Source organism: Ascaphus truei, chromosome 17 (genome assembly GCF_040206685.1).
Source record: "Ascaphus truei isolate aAscTru1 chromosome 17, aAscTru1.hap1, whole genome shotgun sequence".
NCBI classification, from domain to species: Eukaryota; Metazoa; Chordata; class Amphibia; order Anura; family Ascaphidae; genus Ascaphus; species Ascaphus truei.
The window spans coordinates 2,857,609-2,875,162 of NC_134499.1; the positions used below are offsets into that span (position 1 = coordinate 2,857,609).

The window sequence follows — 17,554 nt, forward strand, 5'->3', positions numbered from 1 at the left end:
GGGATTAAAATGCTCAGGAGTGGAAGGCTATGGCACCTTTTCGTGGTCACCCTCGAAGAGCTGCAGGAAGCTGGCCTGTGTCCCGGTGGTGCCCTTGACGCCTCGGAAACGCAGGTCGGTCCTGACCCGCTCCAGGTTCTGCAAGTCCATGCACAGGTCCTGCAGCCAGAGGCAGCTGCGTTTCCCAACTGTGGTCAGCTGCGCCGGTCTGCAAGGAGAAGCTGCTGTCATACTCTGCAGTTACAGCTCTCAAAAGTACAGCGTCACCCCACTTATGCATTGAATGGCAGCGCTGGGGTCCAATAAACCTACCTGCGCTACTTTAAGTGCCTCTTCGGTCTAAATGTGAGCAGCTATTTGGAACTTCTTTAAACACATTGCGAGGCTATCCTGCAACGCACGGCTGTCGCTTGAAGTTAAAAGAGCGAGTAGAGCCGTTTGAAAAACGCAGGCGCAAAACGCACGCGTACACTTTGAAATCAAAGCAAATGTAAGTAGAAAATGAGAGATGTCCTTATTTCCCGTCTCTAAATAGCAGCAGATAAGGTAAATCCTACACTTATCATATTTGCGGTTAGGAGTTTATGTCCTAAATTTGCCTAATGAGGAAATATAAATAATCATTAACTTAATAATGAAGTGTTAGTACCCGGATAGGTCCTGGTGTGGATTTGTGCAGCAATGTTCCTTTTAGATGGAATTCTAATGACTTTGTCAAAACTCACAGGTCTCTTCTGACGTCCTGTAATATTTCAAAGCCCTGGGCTTGTCAAATTCACCCAGGGACACACGTTCGCCCGATAACAGGTGTCACCAATTCAATTGTGGTTATGTCACATGGCTACGTCACATGGCTACGTCACTGCCCTGCAGTCCCAAAACCAAGTTACTCGGCAGCTTGAATCCCAGCAGAGACTACTTACTGGTAGTGAGTGAATCCTAATGTTGGCATGTGGGCATACCGGTCAGCAAAGTCGGCCAAACGGCTTATAACCCGGGCAAGCTGTGAGGAGAGAGGGGTTCAGACCGGGGGAAAGAGGGTACACGTCCCATCACATATCTTTGCTTCTGACGGTTTATATCCCAGAGACACTCTTAATGCAGAAATAGTAAACACATGTGGGGCCTTACCTTGGGAAGCAGCAGGTCAAAACCATCACGTAGAACTATGAGATCCTGCAGCAGAAGGGAGAGGACAAGAGACAAGACCGTGAAAGAGATATGCTATAACATGAGGTCATGCTCTGCATATGGGGGGGTCCTACTTAAGGGGGCAAGTAGATTACACACAGTTTTGAAGACCTGGAGTGTCTGGTCCTGTACAGATGATCTGGGGTCAGGAGCTGCTATACTCACAGTATTATCTCCCACATAGCAGGAGGTGGCTCCCAGGTGTATGATGGGGGCAGCTTTGGGGCAGCAGTGGGCGAACGTGTGCACGTGCGCCATGACGTCATGCCGCAGCCGCTTCTCCTCCTCGGCTGCCATCTTGAAATCGATGTTCTCCAGGTGCGCCTCCATCTCCTGAATCTGCTCCTCAGAAATCGGCAGCCCCAGGCTCTGCGAAAGTAAGGGGAGGGCCAACATTAACCAATCAGACCTCTCCATTCAGCCCTGATGCATCAGGCTTTCAGGCATGCCGCAGCCCGATTGGCTCAGGCTGTTGTCATGGACACAATGAACTCTCCCATTCAACATCCACAACAACCATGAAAATTTTCCATCCACAACACAATTGACAGTGGTGCACAGCGCACATTAACATTTTAAACTAACCACTTAACACAGAAGCGGCCAACAGGTCAGGTTTTCAGGATATCCCGGCTTTAGCACAGTTGGCTCAGTCTGACAGCTCATGGACGTACCTCTTTTTTCAACCTCATCTACTATGAGGAATGGAGTTGGCCGCCTCTGGTTTAATGCATGGAGGCTGCGATCTTTGATTGGTGATGTTATGTAAGGGTGCGAGTCCCAGTCAGTACTGTAGCACGCGCGCCCGGCAAGGGGGGGCGGGGGGAGGGCGTCGCGTGCACAGCACCGCGATCTGCGGTCCTGGGATAGAGGAAGTGTTTGCGACGGAAGGGGGCATGGCGAGGGGTTTGCAGGGGCGTGGCCATAACCTCACACGGCTGGTTCCCCCTCATTGGCCAAACCGCCGGCAGGGGCGCGGCGCGACAATGTAATAACTGGGACTGGACTGCCTGGGGGGCGGTGCTTGAACGCACAGCGCACGCCTCTAGAAGGTGCTGGGGCCGCAGCCTAAGGCACCGGACAGAGATGAATGCTGAATTCTGTCCCAACATTTGAATGATTGTTAACGTTGTCAGTGGGGCCTACGGCATAAAGGGTTTAAACTAGAAATCGCTCCAGAACCGCCTTCCCTTTGCCTGCTGGGGTTTGTTTGCAGAATCACAGGGCACAGAGTGAGGGGGGTGGGGGAAGCCTTGTGACTAATCATAGCTCATATACATCACCCCGGTCCTGGGATAAAAATAACATGCAGAAGAAGAGACCTTTCCTTACACTCCATTACCCGCTAAGAACACTAAGAGCACACAGACACTGCGCACGCCATGGATGTGCTAAAGAACATATACATACGCACTATAACATATTACACCATGTAAATATGTACAGTACACACACACTGCACAGTTTATAAACACACATGGCATCCACAGCAAGCATGGTATATACATGCAAGGCGGATACATGGGGTACTATAACACATACATATACACACACACAGTACATGTATATTATATATACACCATGTAAATTTGTACACACAATTCAGCACGCATACAGGTCACATGTACAGCACGCATACATGTCACATGTACTGTACGCATACATGTCACATGTACTGTACGCATACATGTCACATGTACTGTACGCATACATGTCACGTACTGTACGCATACATGTCACATGTACAGTACACAACACACTCACACTGTGACACACAATGTACAAGGCAGGGAGACATTACCCGCTGGGCCTGTGCCAGGCAGAGCCACAGCCGCCGCCATGTGTGGAATTTCTTGCTGTCGCTGAAGTTGAAGGCCATCTCCCGGCTGGCATAGCGGGACACGAGCGGGGAGCGGTACCGCAGCACCTCCTCCTCCCCCGGCGGGGAAGCGCTGCCGCTCACACCCTGCTCAGCGCCCGCATCCATCTCCGGCCGGCAGCTGACTGGGTGGCGCGCGCTCTGCTGTAAGCGAGATGGGGTATGAGGGGAGGGGGTGTTGTTAGCGTCTTTACACGTGACTGCCAGTTTACGGCGGGGAGGGGAGGGGGGTGAGGCAGCCATCTTGGAGGTGGCAGTAACTTGGGGATAATGGAAAGCGCAATAACATATACTGCGTCCAATCTGGTGACTGCTCAGAGTTCAGCACATGCTAAATGTAGGGCTGGAAGCTAGGAATATGGCCATTTTAGGAACAGAAATATAAGCAGTGGGGAGGCTCAGAAGTCCAGTTGCCTGGTTCATAAGTTGGCTGAACCCTCTTTGGCTCCTGGTCACCAAGGGGGCCACCAACAGGTCAGGTTTTAAGGATATCCCAGCTTCAGCACAGGTGACTGAGGCTGAGTCCATGCTCCCTGCTTGCGCGCTGAGGCTCAGGGAAAGCAGGTGCTTTCCCTGGCCTTGCGGTTGCTTACCGCACGCGCCGTTAGGCGGGGCGGGCGCGTCACTGGCCGGGGGCGGGCGCGTCACTGGCCGGGGGCCATTTTTAAATTCCCCTAAAACCTGCGCTTCCGCAAGTGCGCGGAAGCGCAGGTGAGCCCCTACTAAAGCCACTCTAATTGTGGCTGTAGGGGCTCAGTGCTGAGCAGGAGCGCGCCTCAGCGCGCTTCCGCCAGCACAGCAAGCAAGTAACATGGCCGAGGCCTGAGTCTGTCTGAGCCACTGATTGTGACACTTGCACGGAAGCAGGGATAGCCTTAAAACCTGACCTGTTGGAGGTTCTTGAGAACTGCCATTGGCCCTACCTGGCCTATGGTAGAAGATAGCCTTATGTGAAAATGTGTGTTACCTCGCTCAAGCCTCCATAGTGAGATCGCGTGCTGCCAGGGAATAGGTAGAATATATCTAATAAAGTGTACTGTATAGGAGTACACAAAAAGGTCCCAAATGACGGTGCACCGCAGACCAGAGTTTGATTATATCATGGTCTAAATGTGCGACTAAAGACAAACAGTTAAAATAATGTTTATTCATACAAATATAGATAAAAAGGTAAATCCTAAATCTCTAAAGTGAGAAATATAAACCTCTAGCTAGAGGCTGTGCATGTAGGTGTATACTGGTGAAAAAACCACTCAGATCATACTATAGTTAGTAAATGCTTCTGCTGCAGTGTACCAAAAGTAGCCTTTGTATGGTATATTTGGTTCAAAAAGGGTCTGGAGGTATAAACCACACAAATGCGGTGAATACCTACTCAGTAGAATAGTGTACTGATAATCATAGAATAGATCCTCTCGAAAGAATTGTGGGGGAGAGATATTAATATATCAATTTATTTTCCTTAGGTGTACAAGAGGAGATGTTCTACTGCAGAGAGAAATAGGTAATGTATACCATAGTGACTCTGAGAAGGCTATACTTATGCTGGTAGTACGTCTCTGTTGGTCTAATCTCCTAGTATATATACTATTTAATGCAATACCAGATACTTTTGTTGGTATCGCTCACATATGTATCAACGCCATATCCAGCACAATATTAAGTGCCCACATTAGAATGTTGTACCTCACTCACTGTATCATGATGCCAGTGCAGTGTTTTGGTTATTGCCGTGTGTAGTTTCCGGCAATACAGCTCAACAATTCTTACAGAATCACGTGATATACTCAATGTATTGTATGTAACCCTTTGATAGCATTTCTATGAGTGCTGCAAATGTCCTTAGTAAATTTGCAGCAAATGAGTAAGTAGCTTCTGTTGTCCAGCATTGGTTAAATACTGCTAGATGTTCATGTGTATATTTTAGTATGAATACCTAATAGAGTCACATGACTGACTGGATATGTCATATGCAACCCTCTGTAGCAGTACCTTGGGTGCTGTGCAGTTCGTGAGTTGGTTATCAACATAGATATTTAAAGCTGTAACATAGTAGTGAAGCCACGATGTGGCGTGGCATAAGTTTAATACTACTATATTATTGTTTATAGACTTTTCGGCATAGGTATATGCTGAGCACTCACGGGATCGCGGAAGTCTCCCGGTGCACCGTCAGGCGTCAGCAGTCAGACACACCGCGTCACAGCACTTCCCTGCTCGGAGGTTTTGAACAGGTACAGTGGAGTACGTGGTAAAGCTAGTAGCTATGTGTGATCGTATGGAACTGGGGTATGGAGATACAGAGAACACACTACCTAGTATGTTGGTACATGCTTACGGAGGTTCAATCGGGAAATTCCCGTTGGTATACACAGCCGTTAGATAGGAGGCAGAAACTAAAGGTTTTTTAATAATAAATATAGCACCATGTCGGCTATGACCCGACGTACGTTTCGTCGCTTAGCGCGACTTCTGGTGGGCGTTGACGCGTCTCAGTCGGCCCCTTTATACGTGTACGTTGCCGTAGCAACCGAAAGACGCTAGTAGTAGCACGATGTGGTGGTGGCGTATCGGTACTGCATGTAGCAATGCAGATGTATATATGTAGCTGTTAGTCACATATTTAGACCTTGATCTGTTTATTCGCGTTCACATAGTGTGATGCAGGCATAACAGAGATCCCAATGTTAATTATAAAGGATGTTAATGGCAAAGTACACTGATAAACTATAATCCTAAGAAGGGAGTATACACAAATCCTTCATTTAAGCCAGATGGATATTGAGTGTGTAATGTATATATCCATCTGGCTTCACACTGTAACAATTTTTGGTCCCAATTACCCTTAGAGGCAATACTTACCACGAGCAGGAGCACGCCACCGATACCAGCAACAGCAGCAGCGTTTTTCTCCAGCATCACCCGGTAGCTCCACGGTTCATCACATGACTTATACCGGCTGAGAAACCCTCCGTTTGACCAGATGCAGGTGAGGCTAGCAGTAGCTGGATCCGTGACTTACTCTGGGGCCCTGTCTAGATAGGGCTCCCCTGTACTTCTACCAGCCGTGCTATCAAAGCCCCCCATCTAGGTTGTATGGGTTTATAACGGAGGTTGATTCATGGACATATTAACAGTTCTGTCTGTTGCTGCGGTGTTTATACTCTGTCTTCTACATACCCACAATACCTGCTCAGTTTGTAGCATCAGTTTGTTTAGGGTTCAGTCCCTGATATCTCTTAAAGCTAGAAACAATTGACGACAGGGGCTCTCCGCGCCCAATGTTCAACCCAGGGAGGCTGTAGGTCACTCCCTCACTTCAACCTGCAGCCCCTGTGTACCCAAGTGTGACTTGGACTTATTTATTCGTCAAATCTAACACCATTAGTTTGACAGTTGTATCATAACTAGATGAGAACTGTCCACATCACCAGTTTGCTTTGAAAGTATCTTTCAAATGTAGATGTAGTTAATGGATACAATGTTTAATATGAATGCTGTGCTTTTTTTTTTTTTTTTGGGAGTGGGGGGGGGAGACTTGGAGACACCCACACTATTTCTCACTGGGGGGGGGGGAGGGGGAATTAGAACCCTGTTTACAGTTACTAGGCAAAGAAGGGTGGGTTGCTTTCCTTTGTAGGGTTGCCAGGTGTTCGGTATTGAACTGGACTGTCCAGTATTTGGATACTCTGTCCAGTAAAAAATGAGAGGTACTGTAATACAGGACATGTATGTGTCCGGTATTTTCCTCCCTGGACATAGTGACCTGACGCACCTTTCACCATTGAGTCCAGTATTTTCGGAGAAGCCACCTGGCAACCCTAAATGTTGGTCCTTCCATGTGGTAAAATAGCAGTTGGAATAGTAAGCAATGTACCTTCTCTTGGACCAACAAATCGTTGATATGTTACAAGCTTCCAATCCTTTGGGTTCTTGATCGTCTGGATTCTTCACACCTACAGAACCTGGAGACATCCAAAACCTTGTGCCAGAGCAACTATTTGTGGGTATCACACAACCTACTTCTCTCCTTTTCTTTTGGAACAGGGGTGTGCAAACTTTTGGAGCTGCGCCCCCTCCCTGCAAGCTCACTTACCTGTTTTGCCAGCGTCAAATGGTGCCGCGGCATCATTTGATGACACGTCACACCAAGCCTCTGAATCACGGTGAAGTTGCAGAGGCCTCACGCTGTCCCTCAGCATTTAGAACATGCTTCGCTATTGATGCTAATATCAGGCTGGGAGCCAGCAATCTAGGGACGAGGGGAACACAAAGGGGTCCAATGTAGTGATGTACGAGTACCCGGAAATTACCCGTTACCCTGCACTTTTAAGCTACCCGGAAATTACCCGGACCCGGCCACAGGGGTCTGGGACAGGCACCGGGTCAGAACTGGCGCCGGATAATTTCAGAGCAGCTGAAAAAGACTTCAACACTTAGTCGCTGGCTGCAGTTGAGGGTGAGGAAGACCGCTGCGGAGAATGAGGATCGCGGCGACATTGTTGGAGCAGCAGCAGACATCCTGGTGGCGGTAACAGCAGCAGAAGTCCTTGTGCAGCCGGCGGGAGCAGCGGAATATAACACACAGCTGATGCTGATGGGAGCCGGGGAACCATGTGACCGGAGCAGGAGTGTTTCTATTGGACAGCTGAGGAGCTGGTTGTCCAATAGGAACAAAAGCAAAGAAAAAACGGGTGCGCCAAAAGAATAACACTTAAAATACTAAATTACCTAATGAAGAGATAAATAATAAACTTTACGAAAGATAAAGTACAATAAAATTATAATAAATAAAATGTGGCATGAACCAATCCGGAGCATGTGGGGTCTGGCAACATCGAAATGGTGATGTAAAATCAGATCAAGCGTTTTAAAAACCAAAACCCAAATCATTTGCAGCTTCCTAGACAAGGGACCCCAGTCCTTGGTGAGAACAATGAAAAAAAGAAAAAGTAAGGGAAGCACAGTCAAACGGGTAATGGCATAAACACCTTTATGATGATAAAACAATTGAATAAAAAACAATAACCAATGATAATGATAATCATAAAAATGTACGGAAATATAAAAGTCAATGAGATATATTGCACTGGTGAAAGGCAATTGTAGCAAGCTGCTGCTAGATGAGGGTCAGAGGGGTAACAACAGGATAGTGAATAATCCTGGTTAGAGATCACAGTCCTACGACCAGATGAATGGCACCAGATGGTACACAGATCGTGGGGGGATTTGATGTTAAGGGGTGCCGATAGTGAGCCAATGCTCAATGTGCTCACCCAATCTCCGCTGGTTGCTGAGAACGGCCAGATGGTTCCCCCAAAACACCTCCTCCGGTCTGGATGTTGGTGACGGTCTGTACACAGACAACCGGGTTTCCGGGTATGACGTCACTTCCGGACGTGACGCAATAACCCTTCCCGGCTGTGCAGGAGCTATGCGATCCTCCTCCGCAGTGGTAGTAACAGCAAGCCGCTACAATAAGCCGTCCTCACAGGAGCACGTTGCAGTGCTAGATGGATAGAATCAACTGTGGCAAATGGGATCACAGACCATTGGCTCCTCTTGTATCGGCTTGCTGGGGGGGGGGGGGGGGGGGGAGGGAAACAGCCAGGAGTTCACCATGTATCAATGCAGTGTGCATTGTAATTTCATTTAATATGCTAATTTGCTAAACCCCCTTAAAAAGCAGCACCTCTGGGGATTTAAAAAAAATTGGTTTGAGGCAGGGGGGTCTCCAGAGTTGAGCTGCGTTCTTTTCAGCTCCGGAAACCCCCATGCTTCCTGCGATATTTATCTCGGAAGGAGTCACCTGCAGCAGCTACAGCTGGGTTAACAATGGCAGCATAATAGCGTGGGAACCTCATGGGCCAATAGGAAAGTAGTGACGTCATCCCTTGCAGCTTCCTATTGGCCCACATGACGCAGGACATTTAAACTGAGCAGAGAGCTTCTGTACCATCCGCACCCAGCGAGGTCTGTATCCTGTATCTCCAAACACTGAGGGGAGCGGTGACTGTACAAAATGACAAAAAGCGAAAACTACATAGGAGTAGTAACGTAGTGACAAAAGTGAAAAAGGATAAATCTTCATAGGTCCTTGTCACGGGAGACCAGTACTTTTACACTGAAGCCACCGGTATCACTAGCACCAATGTGTGCATGCAATGTCTTGTATATAATGTATACCTTGTTCATTTATGTAACTGTATTTGTAACCATGTATTATTTTGTTTTACTCTGTGCCCAGGACATACTTGAAAACGAGAGGTAACTCTCAATGTATTATTTCCTGGTAAAATATTTTATAAATAAATAAATAAGCACCAGACAGGACAATGTTGTTGAATAAAATGGGGTTTATTCTGGCACGGCAACAAGATGATCATCCAGGGCACTACGGATTTGCACAAAAAGAATTTATTCTGTCATTAACACGCCGTTTCGGCCTGTACAAAGGCCTTTATCAAGTGACTGGCAAGTATTATACTGCTGTTAATGTGAAATGTAGGTGAAAGTTCCGCGCTCGAACTGTCATAAATCTTCTCCAATAATGAGACAATTCTTTTGCAGCTGGGTGTGTAGGAGCCCCTCCCAATCGCTCCTAAAAGGGGGCTCCCAAGAATGGGGGACCCCAAACAACAAGAAAGAAAAAACACACACCAAGCGCACCAAGAATCAGTACATAATCAAATATATGAACAGATGACTGCTAAGGTGTAAAGATAATTTAATAAAGGAATGGGTCTACACACAGACCAAAGACAAACAAGAACAGAGGTTCCAACACCACAGAACTAAAACAACATGTACATATAATAGGGATAAAAACAATATCTGCAATCACAGCAGCAACCCCGTCTGCAAAGGCTAAGGTCAAAACACCTAATACAGAAAAGCTGCCCCTGCTGCACAATGAAATAGGCTGAGAGGTGGGGGTAGTACTGACCAAAAACGCACACTGGAACCGTTTGCTGGCGTATTAAAGTCCGGACCGCGCCATCCACGGAGAAGAAACCACAGCGAGCACTTCCTGGTACACACAGCCCAGCCAATCAGCACCTACATTTTGCTTGACAAGTGGAACCGACGCCGGAAACCAATTTACGTTGGATTATGGACTAAGTTTCCCTCTTCCTTATTAAGTTCTGCTGTCTGAAATAAGTATAGCGCACAGTTTTGTTTATTCATATTTTACAATCATTTCCCTTGGTATTCTCCTTAAAGGTACAGTTAGTTAGAGGTATTCGACATTACATCCGTAGTCACTGTTGTTATATACCGCTAGCTGTATCCTAGGATTATTAGTAATGGCAGAACAACCAGATGAGGTTTTGTCAGCTACATTTACTAACTCATTTATTTTGAGTTTGGAAGGGAGAAATGATAGAAGTGCTCTATTGGGCCAAATGTTTCAGGATGAAATAGTGTTGGATGATATTACGGTTGATCTACCTACTAAAGTTTTAAATCTAACCAAGTTATTGGAACAAGAAACAAGAGCCTGCTGGGATCTATGTACCCTGGAAGAGTATGTTAGAACGAAACGGGTGCCTAGAGGCTTAAGGATTATTAAAAATTCCACATATGGTGTAAATAATCCTGCGTTTATGGCAGTATGGGATGAGATCCTAGAGATTTGCTCAGCAAATTTAATGAAATTAATAATTATGGGTGAGAGAAGGAAAGAGCTTAAAGAAGTTGCACGTAAAATTGATAAAATGAAGGCGGAGATGATTAAGCTGCCTGGATTGGAAGATGAAATGAACTTGAGGTTGAAGAAGTATCAAAATGGGATCATGATAATTAAAAATAAGAAATTCGTAAGGGACAAAACAGACTATGCCCAAAATAAACAAAAGAACTGGCATGTTAAGGAGTTAGGGGGGGAAATGGGAAATACCCCTATTCTCCCAGAGTTGATAGGCCGAATCCAGATAAGCCCCAAGACAATGTGTTAGGGGCTTATCCTAAAAGACCCCAGCCTTTTCCATATCCACAGATATCAAAAGGCCCATGGTCCAAAAACCAATGGGACAATGGATCTAATTACATGGAGAAAAAGGATAGCTATCCAAGACGGGAGGACACACAGGGAAGGAAACCTGAGAATAACTGGTACACTGTGGATAGAAGGGGGAAACATCAGGATAACAGCAATAGGAGTACATATCAGAGAAAGAATGAGGATGAGGGTGATAGAAGTAAGAAAAGAGAGAAGCATATCTCCTTTAAGACACCAGTTGAAAATAGGTTTCAACCATTGAGTGAGACCCATAATGATAGTGAATACGATCAAATTATTGATTTTTTTCAGAAAGTAGATGCCGAAAGACACAGAAGGCCCAGTTGGGATCTGGACAACCCCCCCTCTAAACCTGCAGCTCTGTCGAAAAACAGAAAAAGATCGTATTCAGAAGAGGTACGAGAGGAGGGGGAAAGTCCTCCCACAAAGAGAGGCTTCCAGAACCAGAGGCGCTAATTTCTAATGGTATCTTTAATTTATCATCCCTCATAATTGACCTTCCTTTATTTGAGGTACTGAGAAAGGGCTTGTCATTTGCTCCCACACAGAAACCTAGGGAGTTTGATCTGTACATCGATCTGCAAAAATATGTAAGGAAACTTACTCTATTTAGACACTTCTCTGATCAAAAAGGAAATGGTGATAAAAGAAATATCAATACTCAGATTGAATTAGACAATACTCTTTGTGATGCAGGGATAGATCAGAGGACTTTGGAAGATCTTGAGACCCTTATGAGGGAAAGTGATCCTGATTTTATTAACCATACAAGCTATTTGCACACTGGATTTAAACCCAAATCGGTGTTTTTTCTGTATTACTCTAAGGGTCAATATGTTGATTTATTTGGGAAATTGGTAGAGCATGATTTTAAAGAAATGTGTGCAAAGAGATCAAATAAAGAGTGTACTAATCTCAACAGGGAAGAGATAACGAGCCTTAAAAAGTTACAGGCTAATATACAGTAGAAGTGGTATTACGATCTGCAGACAAAGGGGGCGGAGTGGTCCTTCTAAACATTGAGGATTATTATAATGAAGCGAATCGTCTATTGTCAGACAATATTTCTTATGGGAGATTAGGGGAAGACCCCACTAACTCATATCTGATGTTGATTACCACCCTGTTAGAAGAAGCTCATGGGATGGGAATCCTTATTAAAGCTGAACTAGAGTTCCTTCTCATTAAGATCCCCACTGTCCCCATTTTCTATTACATACCGAAACTTCACAAATCCCTCACTTTCCCACCCGGTCGTCCTATTATTTCTAGAATCAATAGTATTACTTCTAATTTGTCTATGTTGATTTTTATTTGCAATCTTTAGTTACATCACTTCCGTCACACCTTAAAGATACCACTATGGTCCTACAAGTGTTAAATGATTTTCAATGGCATGACGGATATAGACTTGCAACATTAGATGTGCAAGCTCTATATAAGAGTATCCCTCATGCCAAAGGAGTTATGGCGGTGGAACATTTTTTGCTGTCTCAACTTTTACCACGTCCACAGATTGATTTCATTTTGAGGTCCATTTCATTCATGTTGAGTCATAATTACTTTGTTTGATTTTAGGTATTTTTTACAACTAGTAGGTACAGCGATGGGGACCACCTTTGCCCCATCGTTTGCAAACCTTTATATGGGGAAATGGGAGTCACTATATGTGACGGTATGCCTCCTCCACAGCTCAAACTGTGGAGGAGGTATATAGACGATATTGTTATCGTCTGGGAGGGCAGTGAAGCCTCCTATCTGGAGTTTGTTCATTCACTGAATCAAAACGATTATAATCTTAAATTCAGTGGTGATAACAGCACTACTTCTATCCACTTCCTTGATCTTGAAATTTTTATAGAAGATTGCACCATCCATACGAAAACTTATTTTAAAGAAACTAATGTAAATTCGTACTTACATCCGAGTAGCTGTCATGACTACTGTTGGATACGTAACATCCCATTTAATCAGTTTTTAAGGTTTATGCGTAATAATACCAAGGAACAATCTGATTTTCTCAAGGAGAGGTTCCTTGGGAAAGACTATGATAAGGATCTAATTGATATGGCACTGGATAAAGCCAAGAAGGTTAAACGCCAGTCCTTGCTAAAATACGGAAAAAATACTGGAGATAAAAGAGTGATTTCACAGAAAGGTGCCGGTGTAGGCCAGGGGGCTTCTAAAACAGCGTATGTGTTCATAACTCAGTTCAATGAAGCCCACAGTTCCATTAAGCATGTTTTGAACAAACACTGGAGGGTGTTACAGATGGATCCCATCTTGGGCCCTCTGGTTAAAACTAAACCAAAAGTAGTGTTCAAATGGGCCCAGAATCTTAAGGGACTGTTAGCCCCGAGTCAAGTACCATCTTTGACAAATGTACCCAATACGATTAGATCTAGTTTGGGAATTGTAGGCAATTACAAATGTGGAAAGTGTAAAGCCTGCAATTTTGTGACGGTGAATAAACAAGTAATGTCATCAGTGACTAAAAAGATATATAAAGTCAGGAATTGTATTAATTGTCTTTCCACACATATAGTGTATGTACTGCAGTGCCAATGTGGCCTACAGTACATTGATAAGACCAAAGGGGTCTTCAAATTACGCATGATGGAACATATTAGAAATATAAAGAATATTTTAAAAATAGAGGCTAAAGGTTTACCACTAACTCCTCTTCTTAAACATTTTAAAGAGGTTCATAAGTGTGACCCTAGTTCCATTAGCTTTATGGAAATCGAAAGTGTCCCACGGAATTCCAGACAGGGCAATAGAGACCTTCAGTTGTTGAAAAGGGAGCAATATTGGATATATGTTTTTGGATGTAAATATCCCAAGGGGTTCAATGAACTTATAGAGTTAACTCCGTTTTTAAAATAACTGTGCGCAATAGAGATTTTAAGTATGACTTACTTTATGACTTTGTTTTTGCATATAGCAGCATGTTACAGTAAGTGTGTACTGTGTTGATATGTCTGTTTTATTATTGCAATGGTGATGTACGTTTTATGTTAATCATGAGGGGTGTTAAGTATCCGATTGGTTGAGATTTCTAATATATGCGCGAGTGGCTGCTAACGTGAACTCCTGACGAAGCACATTGTTGCGAAACGCGTTGAGGTCACATGGAACTACTCAACGCGCTTGCTGATTGGCTGGGGCTGTGTGTACCAGGAAGTGCTCGCTGTGGTTCCTTCTCCGTGGATGGCGCGGTCCGGACTTTAACACACCAGCAAACGGTTCCAGTGTGCCTTTTTGGTCAGTACTTCCCCACACTCAGCCTATTTCATTGTGCAACAGGGGCAGCTTTTCTGTATTAGGTGTTTTGACCTTAGCCTCGCCTTTGCAGACGGGGTTGCTGCTGTGATTGCATATAATGTTTTTATCCCTATTATATGTACATGTTGTTTTAGTTCTGTGGTGTTGGAACCACTGTTCTTGTTTGTCTTTGGTCTGTTTGTAGACCCATTCCTTTATTAAATTATCTTTACACCTTAGCAGTCATCTGTTCATATATTTGATTATATACTGATTCTTGGTGCGCGTTTTTTTTCCCCCACTGCTGTTAATGTGTATTATATTGGTGTGCAACACTACACTCTTTTCATTTATTCTGGTACGCCAGCAGACAAAACAAAGATGTACAAAACAAGATACAATACCAACTGGGGACCTGGGGAGTAGACTCTAGCCTCGCTAGGTGCAGGGGTCTGCTTCAAGAAGGCTTGCCCTGTCCGCTTCTCGTCCAGGATATCAGAGGGCTGATCACACAGCAGAGCCTCCTGCTGTCCGGCCTTCCTACCTCTCACCTGTCTCCCCTACAATCTATCCTAAACACTGCTGCCAGAATCACTCTACTCTTTCCTAAATCTGTCTCCGCATCTCCCCTCCTGAAATCTCTCTCCTGGCTTCCGATTAAATCGCGTATCTCACACTCAATTCTACTGCTTACTTTTAAAGCTTTACATTCTTCTGCCCCTCATTACATCTCAGCCCTAATTTCTCGCTATGCACCATCACGACTCTTGCGTTCTTCTCAAGGATGTCTTCTTTCTACCCCCTTTGTATCTAAAGCTCTCTCCCGCCTTAAACCTTTCTCACTTTCTGCCCCACACCTCTGGAATGCCCTTCCCCTCAATACCCGACTAGCCCCCTCGCTATCCACCTTTAAGACCCACCTTAAGACACATCTGCTTAAAGAAGCATATGAGTAGCACTGGATAATCATGGACACATGACACAAAGCTTGGCCCCCTGCAGACGCACTTACTAGTATTCCCTCCTACTGTCTCTGTACATTCTCCCTACCTACCAATTAGATTGTAAGCTCCTCGGAGCAGGGACTCCTTAATGTTACTTTTACAGTATGTCTGAAGCACTTATTCCCATGATCTGTTATTTATATTTGTTATTTATATGACATGTATTACTACTGTGAAGCGCTATGTACATTTTATGGCGCTATACAAATAAAGACATACATACATACATACATACATACATACATACATACATACATACACACATATCTCCAGCTGGTCACTGTCAAGATCCAGACGCCTTCACAGAATGTCTCTCAGATGCTCTCCACACTCCTTCCCAGTGTCTCTCGCTCTGTTAGTCTCTCTCATGGAATCTGAATTCTCTGATCAGCAGCACCCTTTATATAACACTCTGTTGCTATTCTTTACATGGGAGGGACTGCTGGCCAATCAGAGCAAACCTGATTGTCCACTCTTTCACACTCACCAAATGTCTGTAACACCTTCACGCTCCCAACCATTGTCCCAATACACATTTATCTGCAGGAACCTCAGCTGATTAAAGCAGAGACCCCTCCATACAAATGTAACTCACATGCAAATCCCATTACAAGTCTGTTATCTTAGAAATGAGTAGTCACATAAACCAATTAACACTTTACAGGGCTGACTACCAAATCACATCACAGTGCTTACACATACATCACAAAACACTTTACCTCATATTGCTTGCTCAACTAGACTTGGGATTGCATTAACAGGAAATAAAGTGCTTTGGAATACATTCTCACATAGTGCATTATGCATTTCCTGTTCTCCCCCAGATATTAAATATTTGGTTGAAATAAGCCTTACATAGGTGGCCAAGTTACATGGATTTAGGGGTAGCTAGTTGGGCTTCATCCCAGTTTTGTGATGCCAGCTAGTCCTACCGTCACAGTCCTACTCGCACTCTGGATGTTTATGCAAGCATTTCCAAAACTGTGGCAGTGATGTGCGGTGCAATCAGATGAGAAATTATCAGGCAACAAGATTGGTGTCCCGAGAGTTGGTTGTGCTGTGTCTCACCACTCGCTTTTGCTTCACCAGGCGCGTCCGCCTCAGCATGCTCCCATGTCCCATTTGGTCACTTCTGGTTCCGACCTTCGTGCGGGACCGGGCAGGTATCCGGTGCTCTCTAGATCCTTAGGCAATCGCCAATAGGCTCCAACTCACTCAATGCGTTTCGTTAGTCAAGATTCATTGCATCTAGCGAAACGCGTTAGTTGGAGCCTAATAATCTAGAGAGCACCGGATACCAGCCCCCACCCGTACAAAGGTCTGAACATGAAGTCACGGGATGCGCCTGGTGCAGCGAGAGCGAGTGGTGAAGCACACCCGGCTCTCGGGACACCAATCTTATTGCCTGATAATTTCTCATCTGATTGCACCAGACACCTACATCGCTGCCATAGTTTTGGAAATGCTTGCATAAACGTCCAGAGTGAGTAGGACCTATAAAGATTTATCCTTTTTAACTTTTGTCACCACGTTACTTATGTAGTTTTCATTTTTTGTCATTTTGTACAGCCACCGTTCCCCTCAGTGTTTGGAGATATACGTTTGGAATAGCCTCGTGAAACATTCTAATGAAGGGTTGAGTAGAGGCGTATCTTGATTTATATACAGTATTTTCATCACGAATCACTTTACTTATTCATTTATTATCACTTTTGTATCACTGTGTTGCACCTTCACTGGAGAGTGTCAGAGCGCCACCAAATGTTTTTTTTTTTTTTTTAGAAGTCCGTATCCTGGGAAGCATGGGGTCACCAGCACTGAAATCAATGTGATTCAACTCCGGAGAGTCTCTGCTTCAAACCTATTAGAACATAAATAATAATAATGAAAAAATATATAAAGTGCCCCAGCCATGCTGCAACTATAAATAGGGCAAACACCAGGTTTCTATCGCTGAAAAGTTCACTAATTAAACCTTTGGGAAAACATTCCGTGGGGAAATCAAGGTTTTTTTTGGGGGGGGAATGCTTAAAAATATCAGTAATGCATTTGACAGTTTTGCACATCTTGTCTTTAACTCATCCTTAACATTGCTCACATCCCCAGCGGATACGCCTTGGAGGAAACCCCTCGATATATGGCTGCAAAGATGCACACAAAAAGTGAAGACGCCCTATTGTGCCAGTCCCCTTC

At 44.7% G+C, this 17,554-nt stretch overlaps 2 protein-coding genes across 7 annotated transcripts in view; one reads left to right on the plus strand and one right to left on the minus strand.

The window, feature by feature from the left end:
* ADSL (adenylosuccinate lyase) overlaps nucleotides 1-3,240 on the minus strand; it is a 14,352-nt gene extending 11,112 nt beyond the window's left edge. The window contains exons 1-5 of one of the 2 annotated variants that reach the window (XM_075573730.1): nucleotides 2,993-3,240; nucleotides 1,357-1,560; nucleotides 1,132-1,176; nucleotides 924-1,003; nucleotides 37-208 (exon numbers count right to left, since the gene is read on the minus strand). In XM_075573730.1, coding sequence (XP_075429845.1) covers nucleotides 37-208; nucleotides 924-1,003; nucleotides 1,132-1,176; nucleotides 1,357-1,560; nucleotides 2,993-3,178 — 687 coding nt within the window. In that variant the 5' untranslated portion in view covers nucleotides 3,179-3,240. Of the gene's footprint in view, nucleotides 1-36; nucleotides 209-923; nucleotides 1,004-1,131; nucleotides 1,177-1,356; nucleotides 1,561-1,865; nucleotides 2,067-2,992 lie in introns of those variants that run through there. The other variant, XM_075573732.1, reaches the window with a different exon arrangement.
* On the plus strand, nucleotides 2,508-14,596 carry LOC142467837 (uncharacterized). 5 transcript variants are annotated; one of them, XM_075573735.1, is made up of 5 exons: nucleotides 2,508-3,216; nucleotides 4,537-4,574; nucleotides 5,182-5,304; nucleotides 5,920-6,059; nucleotides 11,385-14,596. In XM_075573735.1, the coding sequence occupies exon 5, from the start codon at nucleotides 12,747-12,749 to the stop codon at nucleotides 13,977-13,979; it is 1,233 nt and encodes a 410-aa protein (XP_075429850.1). In that variant the 5' UTR covers nucleotides 2,508-3,216; nucleotides 4,537-4,574; nucleotides 5,182-5,304; nucleotides 5,920-6,059; nucleotides 11,385-12,746; the 3' UTR covers nucleotides 13,980-14,596. The 5 variants fall into 5 exon arrangements, 4 of the variants coding, with proteins under 4 accessions (XP_075429850.1, XP_075429851.1, XP_075429848.1 ...); XM_075573736.1 differs by lacking the exon at nucleotides 2,508-3,216 and adding an exon at nucleotides 3,296-3,376; XR_012788509.1 differs by lacking the exons at nucleotides 2,508-3,216; nucleotides 11,385-14,596 and adding exons at nucleotides 3,302-3,407; nucleotides 7,118-9,875.
* Nucleotides 14,597-17,554: the final 2,958 nt, after the last annotated feature.

What these genes read in the sequence shown, in the direction of transcription:
- LOC142467837 (XM_075573735.1), top strand. Translation starts at nt 12,747, where the DNA reads ATGGGAGTCACTATATGTGACGGTATGCCTCCTCCACAGCTCAAACTG.